Source organism: Atractosteus spatula, chromosome 6 (genome assembly GCF_055471065.1).
Source record: "Atractosteus spatula isolate fAtrSpa1 chromosome 6, fAtrSpa1.hap1, whole genome shotgun sequence".
Lineage (NCBI taxonomy): Eukaryota > Metazoa > Chordata > Actinopteri > Semionotiformes > Lepisosteidae > Atractosteus > Atractosteus spatula.
In genome coordinates, this window is record NC_142711.1 from 10,348,647 (window position 1) to 10,361,151 (window position 12,505).

The 12,505-nt window shown below is 36.5% G+C and overlaps 1 protein-coding gene across 6 annotated transcripts in view; it reads left to right on the forward strand.

Moving 5' to 3' along the window:
* unm_hu7910 (un-named hu7910) overlaps positions 1-12,505 on the forward strand; it is an 89,079-nt gene that overhangs the window by 52,198 nt on the left and 24,376 nt on the right. For all 6 annotated transcript variants that reach the window (XM_088918284.1, XM_088918286.1, XM_088918290.1 and 3 more), the window contains one exon: positions 2,817-2,870. In XM_088918284.1, coding sequence (XP_088774410.1) covers positions 2,817-2,870 — 54 coding nt within the window. The remainder of the gene's footprint in view (positions 1-2,816; positions 2,871-12,505) is intronic.

Genomic DNA, 12,505 nt, shown 5'->3' on the forward strand with positions numbered 1-12,505 from the left:
ATCTAGATTTTTCAAATTTTGTAGGAAAAAAAAAGCTTTTTAATTCTCTGGTTTGGAGGAAAAAGTATTATCTTTTAAAAGCCATAAGGGATGTGTGGGGTTCTTGCTACTTTACAAGGGATTATTGTTGCCAGGGAAAGAAATTATACAGACAAGCAATAACACTATGACAATCTGAGGTCTTGTTTTTTCTATCGCAGTTCATGTTTTGAAAAATTGTTGGTTTATGTAGCATCCTACTGTATGGGCTAACAGGTTTAAATTATTGTGAAATTGTAGTCATGGGAGAACATGGCTGTTACAATCTATGTACATTTTTTGTTTGAGGCTACAATAAAGTCATGGGGGAACAATGTTGTGTACTCTTCTTTGTAACAAGTTTTTGAATTTTATTTTTTAAATGTTTTTACAAAGAGCTAAAATATCTTAAACCACACTTCATTTTAAATAATGTCTAATTAAATAATGAATTTAAATGTCTAATTTGTGTACTTTTGTCTGGCAATTATAATCTGAATTATCAGCAGTCAGTCTACATCACATAATGTCTACTGTCTACATTATGCAAATTAAGATTTTATAGTGTGCAATGAGTATAACAATTTAAACATGGACAGCATTTAGGAATGTTAAGTAAACTCTTTGTTCTCTTTACATTGGTTATTGACAGTGCATACTGCCTGTGAAGGGTAGTACTGTATACTACAGTAGTAAGATCATAAACTGCATTGTTATTGGCAAAGGTTATCATTCAGGCATTGCATACAATTCCAAGGCACTGCCTGATACTTTCGCTTTGTGTATGAATTAAGGGTACTTTACCTATTTATTCTCATCTGTATTCTGTAGAATTCGAAAACATATGTACAGTATGTGAAGTGTTGATAGGATGAATGCATACACTACGGAAAAACATCTGAAGTTTAGTAAAAGATTAATTAAAAGCAATCTAAGTACGTTAAAATATACATTTATTCATTTGGCAGATACTTTTGTCAAAAGCAGCTTACAATACAGTAGCGAATAATTCTCATGTCCTAATAGAATGTAAATTATAATGCAAAAGTTAAGGTAGAAACCAGTGAAATGAAAAACTTTAACACAAAACATTTCATTTTTCTGTACTGAATATGAACAGTGTTTTAGCCCAACTTAATTCTTGTAACCAAAATAGCGCCTTCTATGGCTATCTTACTATACCAGATAGTTTCCTCAACACTTTCTTGACTCTACCTGTTTTTCCCGTGCATAATATTAAGCTCAGGCCTACGATTCTTATGGCTGGGAACAATTTTATTTGCAAATTCCCTGCAACTGTCAGACTGCAGCGCTGATGGCTATCTTTATCAATTTAAATACATCAACTTGCAGGCTACCTCTTTTGGTAGCTTAGACAGAAGGCCTTTGAAAAACTGTGAGGTTATCTTGATATACAGTACTAGTGTGCATTTTTAAGCATCATCTAGATGAGACTTATGGCTCGTTTATGGCTCGGCGCACGTGGGTTCGGATCAATTCAAGGTAATTGGTTAAATCCATCATCTTTGAGAGCTACAGGGTGTTGGTGTTTTTGTTTCCAATGAATGAACAAATTACTTGTTTCAGTGGTCAAAGCTAAATTATTTAAAGGGTTAGGAAATTGGTGATTCAAGGGAGACCTGTCAAACTTGCTGGAATCCAGAATTGGGGTTGGCCTACATTTACACTGGAAATATAAACGTAATGAAAAAAGAGGCCATAAAGCATCAAAAATTGGCAGACTTTAAGATTAATTGCTAATGGTGGGTCAAATATTTCATTTTCACTAACACATTATTTTCCTCTCTTCAAAATTGCAAATCTCAGCATGTTCAGAAGCATGTATTAATATTAAATTCTCCTTGTAGGTGAAGTTTGCTTTGGTATTTTCTCGCAATTACTGTACCTGAAAGATTTTTTATTTTTCTGATGGCTTCCTTCTTTTATTTGTGACTACAGAAGACCATAAATTAACAGTGCTGGTGGAAACCATTGCTGAGGTTTATCAATGTACCTACATCTGTGTGAATGTGCCCTAATTGGGTTGTGTCCTGTGTTGAACATCTTCATTTCCTTCCTGTGTCACATCGGATACTGCAGAATCTTGAGTGGCTGCTTATCACACACAGTCAGGATGCTTTTTAAAATTAATTTCAATACATATGTTTCTTGTCTACGCTAATCTTAAATCCCACTGGCACAGGACACTTACATTTTAAAATTTTCTCTGGTGATAAATTTGTGCAAATGGAAATAACACCCACAGTGCAGTTTTAGTTTTCTGTCAAACTCCATACCAACCCCCCCCCCCCCACCTGCCTTCTGGACTTCATTTGACTTAAAACCTGTGATCTCAAACTCACTACAGAAAGGACCTTGTGTCTTCTGATTGTTATTCCAACCTGAGTAGCCTATTAAACAAATAGACTGATTACTTTCTGAGACACACGTAGACCTTTTCCTAAGGTATTCTACAGTTAAATACTTAAAATATTCATGTCCCTTCAAAAGTGTGATTAGCTATAAAATATGCTGGAGCCTTTTTAGAGGTATTACAATTGTGTTAACTAAGTAATTAATGATGTATACACTGTGTGGCATACAAATGAGTTTTACATTTTACTTTGTATATTGATAAAGGAATTTATTTTCTAGTGCTATTTATCAGGAACAAAGTTCCATATAGATATGCTGATTGAAGGTGGTGTAGACCTGCATCTGTATTAACTGTGAATCATGTTTTAAAATCAACAGCAAAAACCAGTTAATAAGCTCTTCTACCACTGTTTGCCTTACAGAAGCAGTTACGGAAGCAGTTGAAAAACAGGATGAAGAGAAGCCAAAAGAAAAAGGTACCCAAGCTTTAATCCGTGAGAAAGAACACATTGAACAAAGCTTTACGTTTGGTCCTGGCGAGTTGGAAATTTTAAATCTAGAACTCAGTTCCCAGTTAAGCCTGCAGGTGGCGCCAAGGCGCCTAACAAGCTATCCTAAACGGATGAGAGTTGTTTCAATTCAATTCAAGCTTTATTGTCCATAAATATTACAACAAATATTGTACTGTTTTGCTTATAGTTTATGCTCATTATATCAGCAAACTTTTTACTGTCTGCTCTATAATGTAGTTTGTATTTTTATACATGCTTTAAAATACGTTTTATAAAGAAAAACAACAGCACGCCACAAAAGCAAAAGAACAAAATTTTGGGAAAAAACTTCATGGCTCCATACCTATTAATCAGTTTCTTATCTGTTAAACCCCGTTTTCAAATGTGACATTTCTAATGTTCAGACAGGGCACTTAAATTAAGTACAGTCAAACGTGGATGTTGTTATTACCTTTAGATGGGAAAATAGGAAAAAATGTTCCAAGGAAATGGATTTTTTAAAACAAAGCTATTACAAATGGGGGTGGGGGGTTACAAAAATGGAGAAAATCAGGAACTGACGGAGCTAATTAATCAATAAGGAAATTAAATAACCATAACCACAAATTTGTTAAGATTTCACCACAAATATACTGGAGCTGTTGGTGTAGTTTGAGGCACGCAAGTTCTTTGTTCTCTGGCACAGCTTTGGTGAAAAGAGTAATACATCAGGCACATTTGGTTAAACAAATATTTATTAACAATGACAGTAACAGACACTAAACTACACAAAGTGTAAACATACAACATACAAGTTACCCTGTGTACAAATTTACAAATAAGGCATCCAAGAGGCCTACAGTCCTAACCACCCAGAAAACCCCAGACTGCTAATCAAGTGTTCTTATATATATAAGTCATATATAGTGCCTACAAAGGCCAAAAATAAGAGATAAGCTACCTTCTAAACTAAATAGTATGTACCCATCTCCCTATTCTAAAAATGCACTAACCAGGAAAGGCAATTTTAATCGAGGGATTCTTTACACAGGAGATCAGTGTTCCCTAAGAACCACAGAATAGCAAGCTCTCTTAACGAGGATCAAATACTTCACTCCAGTCTGGTCTTTCAGGGTGATCTGGAACAAGGAGCTCTCGCCTTGGATATCTTCCTATTTCTCTTCCTGTCTCTCCCCTTCACTCTGCTTCACCATCCTTATAGATGGTGTCTCTCTGCACAGTTGATTGACACTTTATCATTGACCCAGAGCTTAATTAACTAAGGTAAACCCAGGAAAGGTTTGATTGCTGTGGTCACTGAATCTGGAATCCCTGCATCTCAGCAAACACCCCCTGTGTTTTGAAGCTGGTAATATTTACACTGCGAGGTGATTTTATCTACTTTCTTAGAGACACTTCTGTAGGCATTTATACATTTAGGACTTTACAGATGTTGAATAAGATTGTGAACAGAGTGCGCTCGTAAAGATCATTTTTACAAATGTCTGCAATTCCGTACATTTTTACAGATTAAATAATCTTCAAGAGCACCACACAATAATTTAAAATGGTTACGATTTATGAAAGAGGTGGTAGTGTCATACAGCATGAATGTAGTTTTTTATCTCCAGCTGCTATTGCACAATACCTTATGTGGAAAATGCCCATTAACAAGACTGAGTAGTCAAGGTGAACATTACCCATTCTGACAGTTGTAATTGTAGTTCTCAGTAACAGCATTAGCCTTTGAGCTTTATTTATACTGACATGTTTTTTGTGTATCTTTTCTTTTCCTTAAAGTATCGTGAGGTTATGGGCTGATGATAACGTGTTCGTACAAATATCCTGTGTCGCGTCTTTATTTTTAGTTTTCAGCTATCTTCCATGACGGATAATCACAGTGTTGTTATTTGAATTTCTCCCATTAGTACAAAGCTCAAAGTTAAAGTATTGTTTATAACATTGCAGATCAAAGGAAGCTACCATTCTGGAGTTAATTCAACTAAAATACTGAAGCCAAAACTCTGATGAAACGCTAAAAGTAAGACAGTGTGACTGCAAAAGGAAATCTCAGTTTTCTTTGTAATAGATGTAGTTTAGGCTTTGACTGTAGTTGTGCACAGATTTTGTAAAAAACACTCGGTTTATTAAACTTTAATATCCCTTTTGCAGTTGATGATTAAATCACTTATGTTGGTTGATGTTATCCTATTCCTCTCAATTATGCACACTGAATTCATTAAAGTTTTTATGGTGTGCAATGATTTGCTCAAATCACACTTGACGGTTGAAAGAACACTGTTTTTTTCAATACAGTAATTGGATTACAGGCTTTGTCCTTCACTCTCCCCAAGAGGAGGCATCATTTGTTCTTATTTCTTGCTCTGTTAAAACAGGTTTCTGCCACATAAATGAGGTCAGGAAGAAAGGCAGCAGGGTTTTCCCATGTCTTGAGAAATTCTTAAACTTTATTATAAAAAGATGCGGTTCCAGTAACTTTGACACTGAACTAAAGCAAGCTGTTTCTCATTCAAGTAATATTTGTTTCCTTTTGTGTTTGAATAGCAAAGCCAGCCATTCAAAGAGCGTTAATGCCATCACCAATGAATTAGTGTTGCCAAAGCAATAACAATTAGAAGCATTTAGAACAATAACATACTATTATTTGAGAGTCTCACTCGCTGTTTTTCAGGCTGTGACAGGAGATACCATTCTAGGCTGCCATTTCTATTGAGCAGAGGTCTCAGACTAAGTGTACCTTAGGGCATGTGCCACCTCCTATATCCTCCTAACTGGGCAGTAATGTCACTGAAGATGGTTTTCAGAAAAAGTTTTGTGTCAATCAAATACAAAAACTGTCACATAACCATATACAATTCTCTAGGCACTTGACAGAGAGATTTTAATAATAATAATTACTATTAGGTTTATTCCATGCTGAAAAAAAGAAGAAAGAGAACACAACGTTTCGGCTGTGGAGCCTTCTTCACAGCCGAAACGTTGTGTTCTCTTTCTTCTTTTTTTTCAGCATGGAATAAACCTATTACTTGTTCCTTTGCAGCCTACGCATGCTGACGCAGCTACCCACCTGAATAATTACTATTATACTAATTACACCACCAATGTGCAGCCCCCACCTGAATGATGCGATGGCAGCCATAGTGTGCCAGTACACTCACCGGGGTTACACCCCTACTCTTTTCGATAAATGCCCTGGGATTTTTAATGACCACAGAGAGTCAGGACCTCGGTTTTATGTCTCATCTGAAAGACAGCGCCTTTTTACAGTATAGTGTCCCTGTCACTATACTGGGGCATTAGGACCCACCTGGACCGCAGGGTGAGCGCCCCCTGCTGGCCCCACTAACACCTTTTCCAGCAGCAATGTTTAATATTTGCTACATTACATATACATACATACAGATTTGCCAACAGTGTGTTCTGTCATTTTTTATGTTTGGCCTCAGTGAGGGAACAGTTAGAACATTCAGGATTGCAGAAAAGACCAAATTAGATCATTGATATGTTTCTATGTGGAATTTTTTTTTTTACAAATATAAACTGAAAAGCAAGGACTTTTTTGGAATGCTCTGCAAAGATCTGGGAAGGAATGGTTGGAAGAATTGTGACATAAATAATTTCTTTGTATTTCGTCTTCAAATAAGTTTGTACCATTTATAAATCACTAGGTGCTGCTTCCACATCAACAAAAAATGGATATGCAAACATCACAAAGCTTTCTCTGTATATCTTGAAAACAACAAAACACTGACCAAATTTTTAAAAAGTGGGTCGGGCTTACTAGTGTATCAATAACAACTAAACTGTTCTTCAGGCCTACACTTTTCTACAAGTGACTTGCACTATGGGAAAAACTGTGAGAAATCTGATTTTTCCACAATTTTAGTTTGGCCTTCATCTGTCACCTGTCACCAGCTGGCCTGGACCTTGTGATGTCAGAATGTTTTAATGTTTTTAATTAAACAGGCGCTTTTAATTTCTTCTGCGATTCGGTTCACTTCTGTTCTGCTCACCAGCTCGTATTCAAAGAAACTCTTAAAAGCAGTTTACCTGCGTCAGTGAAATAGAGCAAGCTGTCGCATTCAGATTTGTTTTCCTTGAAAAGCACAAAACTGTGCTACAGGCCACTGGAGTGGATGTCGTTGGCACATTTCACAATGTCGGACATGCTGGGTGCTCTGCCATTGTCCATGTCCTAGTGCTACCAATCCACTGTTTTTTACCAACAGTTCCTAAAGCCCCATCAGTGGTTAAGCCTCCAGAGTTTGTTCCAGAGACCCTGTGTGACAGCAAAAATTTTCACTGTCCCTTATTCCATTCTACATTGTTGGCAAACTGGCAAATTTCAATTACTACAACATTTGGATCGTCCTCTCTCGCAAGTATGACAAGCTGTGCAGTGCCAACCAAATGGGTCCTGTCATCAAATTGCAATTGAATATGCACTTTACTTTTCTTCATGAGGTTTTCTTCATGATTTTACTAGAGATGTCAAGCACGTTTTCTGCTGTTGTATTTGGAGATTGGCTGTTGTTGCTGAAAAGAGACCTATCACTGATTTGAGATATTTTTTTAATAAATTCACTATAAGTAAATGGCTTCCCATACTCTGCAGTCATTTTACTCAAGAGATAACTTGTTCAAACTGCCAAAGTTAAAAATATTTGCAAGATGTGGTGTGCATGTTTCAATTGGTAATGCCATTTAATGTTGTAGTATTTAAAAATGGCAATTTTGCCTCTGCAGATCAAGCATGTGGCAGTCTGTACTCAATTGCAAATCAGAGGTTCTAGTTGCTAGCAGGATAAGGCACCTTCACAGCTCCAATTTTGCACTTCTGAAACACAGCGGAAAACATGGTTGCTATGGTTTCTAACTATTGTCGTAAATGAGTTATGTGTCAAAATACGGTAGTAATATGGTATGGTAGTACTATTTTAAAGCAGTACATTAAAATAATATAGTTATACGCTTGCTGCAATTTGCAAGCCAATCATGGGCCTGATTAAATATCTTGCAAAATACTTTGCTGGCCAGATTGTCGAACTGCCCTCAGGCCCATCAACATGAGACACCTGCTAGTAAGTTTCCTCTCAGCTTCCCCAGTAAGATTGATAGCTGTTCAGATTCTGGAGTCTGATTATAGTCACATTTCACACAGTCCAATGCACTTTTATTGGTTTGTGCATTTATTAAGAGAGAAAAAATGTAGTTCACCTATTTATCACTGTAATAGGTTATGCAAAAAAAATTGCTTACCACTAGTGCCACTAGTTCTTTTTCATTTTATAATATAATGTGCTATTTTACCATTTTAAGCATTTATGCATTTAATGGTATTTGTATTTGTAATCCTAACCCAACGTTTTTGTGTAATTTCTTGATAACCTGCCTTCACAAAGTATGCTTGGAGTATGTTTTTGTAGCTGTAATAAAAGCAAGAAAACTAAACAGTGTTGAATCCAGTTCAAAGAGGTTTTCAAGTAAAACCTGGGTTACAAGTAAAGAAATCAACAGTTCTGAGAAAGAGGCATTTATTAGAAGTGTTTCGGAGTTAACAGAGACAACCGTTTAATGAAAATCAGACAGCGCAGATGTGTCGGATCTCTAATGTCTGAAATACCCAAATGTATACCTAAACATATTGTCCATGCTTACGTTAAAATCAAGCTTAAGCTTAAGCATGTTTTTTCATCACCCTATGAAACAAAAAAGGATCTGGCTACTTGAATAAGATGTTCCATGAATTAATCAGAGTTCTGTTCACCTGTGATTACTTTTTAATTAGTTCTGTACCTTTATACTTATTACAAAATGCCTTTGGCTATGTTACAGTTGCTGAGCTATTCCCTCATGACGTTAATCACTATTTTTAATTATAATCTTGATTCAAATGAACTCTTTCTAAAATGACCATATTGCTTAAGGCAAGTATTAAGGCAGTTGTTTTGTTGGGGTTTTATATCGGTTATCCCAAATTTTAAAAGTTTTTTAGCTTTTAGAATTAAGATTCTGTCGTGACGTTTCTGGAAGGGCAAGCATAAATCAAGCTAAAAAGTAAACACCGCTGCATATCGCGGAGGTAGAGTTTATTATTACTATTAATAATCCTGTCGCATTTATTTTATTGGGATTATTTTTTACATTCTTCACAAGCAGTCAGTTTAGCAAAAACAAATTATGAGAGATTGTGCAGTTTGGGATATTTTTTTTCCCTTCACCGTTTCTCTGCGATATTTGAGGAATCAAGCTAAAGGTGTACTGTAGTTCCACCAACCCTAAGAAGGGCACTTTTAATATGGATTAATTAATAGAATAAATAATTAACAGTACAGACAAGGTTTGATTAACATTGTTAATCCGAAGTAGTCCGGAGTTTTGTCTGATTGATTGGGCTCAATGCTGCTTTTGTGGTCTAAGTAATTTGTCCTATAAAGGAAGGTCTCTTATTCCAGTTGGACCTAGGGGAAATTAGGCCAAATAAGCTTCTTTTGCCAGATTTTGATAATCAGTTTTGCAGTGAAGGATTGTGGTTGTTTTTCTTTTTTTCCATCATTAGAATGGGGGAATCTGATGCTTAAAAATGCTGCTACTAGGGGAATGAGACCAAAGACAAATTTGTGATTTATGTATAAACTGTGATTTCCATTAAGGTGCCCAGTGTATGGCATTTTATCTTCATGTACAGGGACATGAATATCGTGCAGTATATCTTGATAATTGAAAGTGGCCTGTGTGATCTCTTCTGCAATGAAAAATCATCAGATCCTACTCACGGCACTGTGTAGTGTCTGAATCTCTCCAGCACCTGCAAATACACATTTGAGCACTTAAGTGGTGGTAAATCATGAATTTCAGCTTTACTTACCCATTAGAAAAATGAAAAAAAAAAACTTCTTTAATGAAATATATATTTTTCAACACCGTATACTGTATATCATTTCAATCATTCTCTCATTTTGTATGGTGTTTTTTGTAAATCCAGTAAATGTAATACCTTAGGTGTAAATCTCTCCAAAAGACACCACTTTCACATTAATTTGCAGCTCCACAAAAGATATATCCACATATATGTTCTGAATAAACAATAATTTCATTTATCTTAGGAAAATTGGAAAATGTGATCTGAGAAGCTTCTAATTAATTTCAGTTAAGTTGGTACCTGGTCCCTTTCTCCGATAGACAATAATGACCAGGAGTCCAGGCTACAGATCTGAACCCCTCTTCCTCTGTTTACCATATGAGGTCACATCTGCCCATGTTCTGACACACTGCAGGGGGAGGGATTTATAATTTATGAAAACAGCACTACCCAGAGGGAACAGCTGCTGCTAATGTGTGGAAATAGGAGGAGGTCCAGAGAATCCCCACTGATAAAACTGTCTGCCTTCTGAGACTGTGAAATATGTGTGTCAGGTATGTGTGTTACGGGAAGAATTAATTAGATCCCGTATGCCTAAATATTTCAGTAAATTCAGGTTCAGTAAAACCTTGGTTTCATGTCCTTTCTGTAACATATACTATATTTTTTTCTTTTATTACTTTTTATTTACTAACTCAGCTCAGATGGTGCTTGCCTATGGCTCCAATGTTGAAAAAGAATGATCTAAATATATACTCCCTCACTCATTTGATTCAGCAGAACAGATTCTGGTTCTTTTTTTGCAGTGAATGAATACCTAAAGATTTCATTCAGTTGTAGTTCAGCTGTTATTGCTTTAAAGGGATTTAAACAGGACAAACTTCAGACATTAAGTCTGTGTAGATTCCAGCCATTGGCAGACCTATTCTAATAGACTTTTAGGGAGAAAAATATTTTGTAATCTTTTGTAACCTGAAAAAACTTTTTATATCTGTTCAGACTTCAGTGCTTAGTTAAATCTACGAATGAATAATATGTGTAACACAATACAAACTGGTAAACCTAAAATGGTTTTAAAACTAAAACACGTTAAAACTTTACCTAAGGTATCAGAAAACAGAATAGCTTGAAGTTGTCTTATTTGTCCCACTTGTGTCAAGTTAATTTTGTGTGAGCTGTTACTCTCATTAGCCCATGGAGGTGTCGTCTTTTTAATGAAGACATGGTGTACAGTAATTCTTAAGACAATACATACTGTAAGCAAACAAATGTGAACTATTTTTATCCACCTGCTTTCAAAACCCGAAGGACAGAGAGGCCTCAGTGTGTATACAGTCTGTGTAAGATCCTCAGCAGAGGGAGATGGGATGTTGCTTGACGAAGTCCACATGCTAAAAGCTTTACAGTACTATTAGTCGTCAATCCCTTCAAGATATTTGGACCAGAGTGGCATTGTGGCAGAGTGGTTAGCATTGCTGCCTCGCAGCACTGGGGCCCTGGGCTGCTGTCTGCATGGAGTTTCTGTCTTCTTCCCTGTGTGTGCGTGGGTTTTCTCTGGGTGCTCCAGTTTTCTCCCCCAGTCCAAAGACAGATTACCTGTCTTGTTAGATTGTGTTAGATGACTCGGCTTCTGTAACATTGGCCCTGGTGTGAGTGTGTCTGTATGCACCCTGGGATGGACTGGGGTCTCACCCAGGGTATGTCCTGCATTGCAACTGTTGGAACCAGATCTCTCCCCCACAACCCTGTACTGGCTCTTGGAAGCAGATTAGAAAGTAGATGGATATTTGAACCATGTTCTTTTGTCCTTTACTTCATACCAGTTCTGTACTTTGTAACTCAGCATTTGCTAAGTGCATTTGCAATAATTCCACCTATATATGGCTGTAGTGCTCTGCAAGATGACAATAATTTGACAAGGTGTATTGATATACTGGATGTATATGATATACAGGAGTGGCCTCCTACAATATACAGTATGTAAACCTAGATAAAATGTTCATCTAATATGAAGTTACTAAATATATCCACAGATTGTTCTCCAAGAGCACAGGTTTAAAGACTTTCAAACCATTATAATGAGGATTGAGTCGTAGCACATGCTCATGAAAAAACAGTGAATGAGTCTTTTTCACTTACAAACATATCTGGGTCACAAACATTCTCATGTCCCAACAGATTTCGTAACTTTGAAGCTCACTGTGTGTTTGCTGTATGGTGCATAATCAACATGGCAGTTATTTTTGTTTTCGGGTTGAGAAATACAGCCCATGCGTGTATCTGAGCTATGAAAAAGGAGTTAACGGAGGTACTCGTATTGCAGGATTTCTTGTTATGTTTAAGACCAGCTTACTGATCTTCACTGGACAGCTTAACATAGAGAAGAGATGCTAATAGCAGCGATTCACGGTGGCGCAGACTAACCATGTCTCTTTCCAGAGCACAAACAGGCAGAAAGTTTTTTAGCCAAAATTACCAACTAGTAATTTTCAGAGGACTCAAACGAGAGAGAACATGCTGAGTTTTGTCCTTTCTAAAACCTAAGCCATCATTTGCTCAAACAACCAGCTGTTCATTCTATCTTTACCTGCTCACAGGGATCAAAAGAAATACACATGGATACAGTAGAGAAAATCAAATTGATACTATTGTCTTTATGGTCTCACACTTTACAGAATGCAATGAATTCCTCAGCAATATGGGCAGGAAAACACTATAAAGTGTTGGCATTGCATAT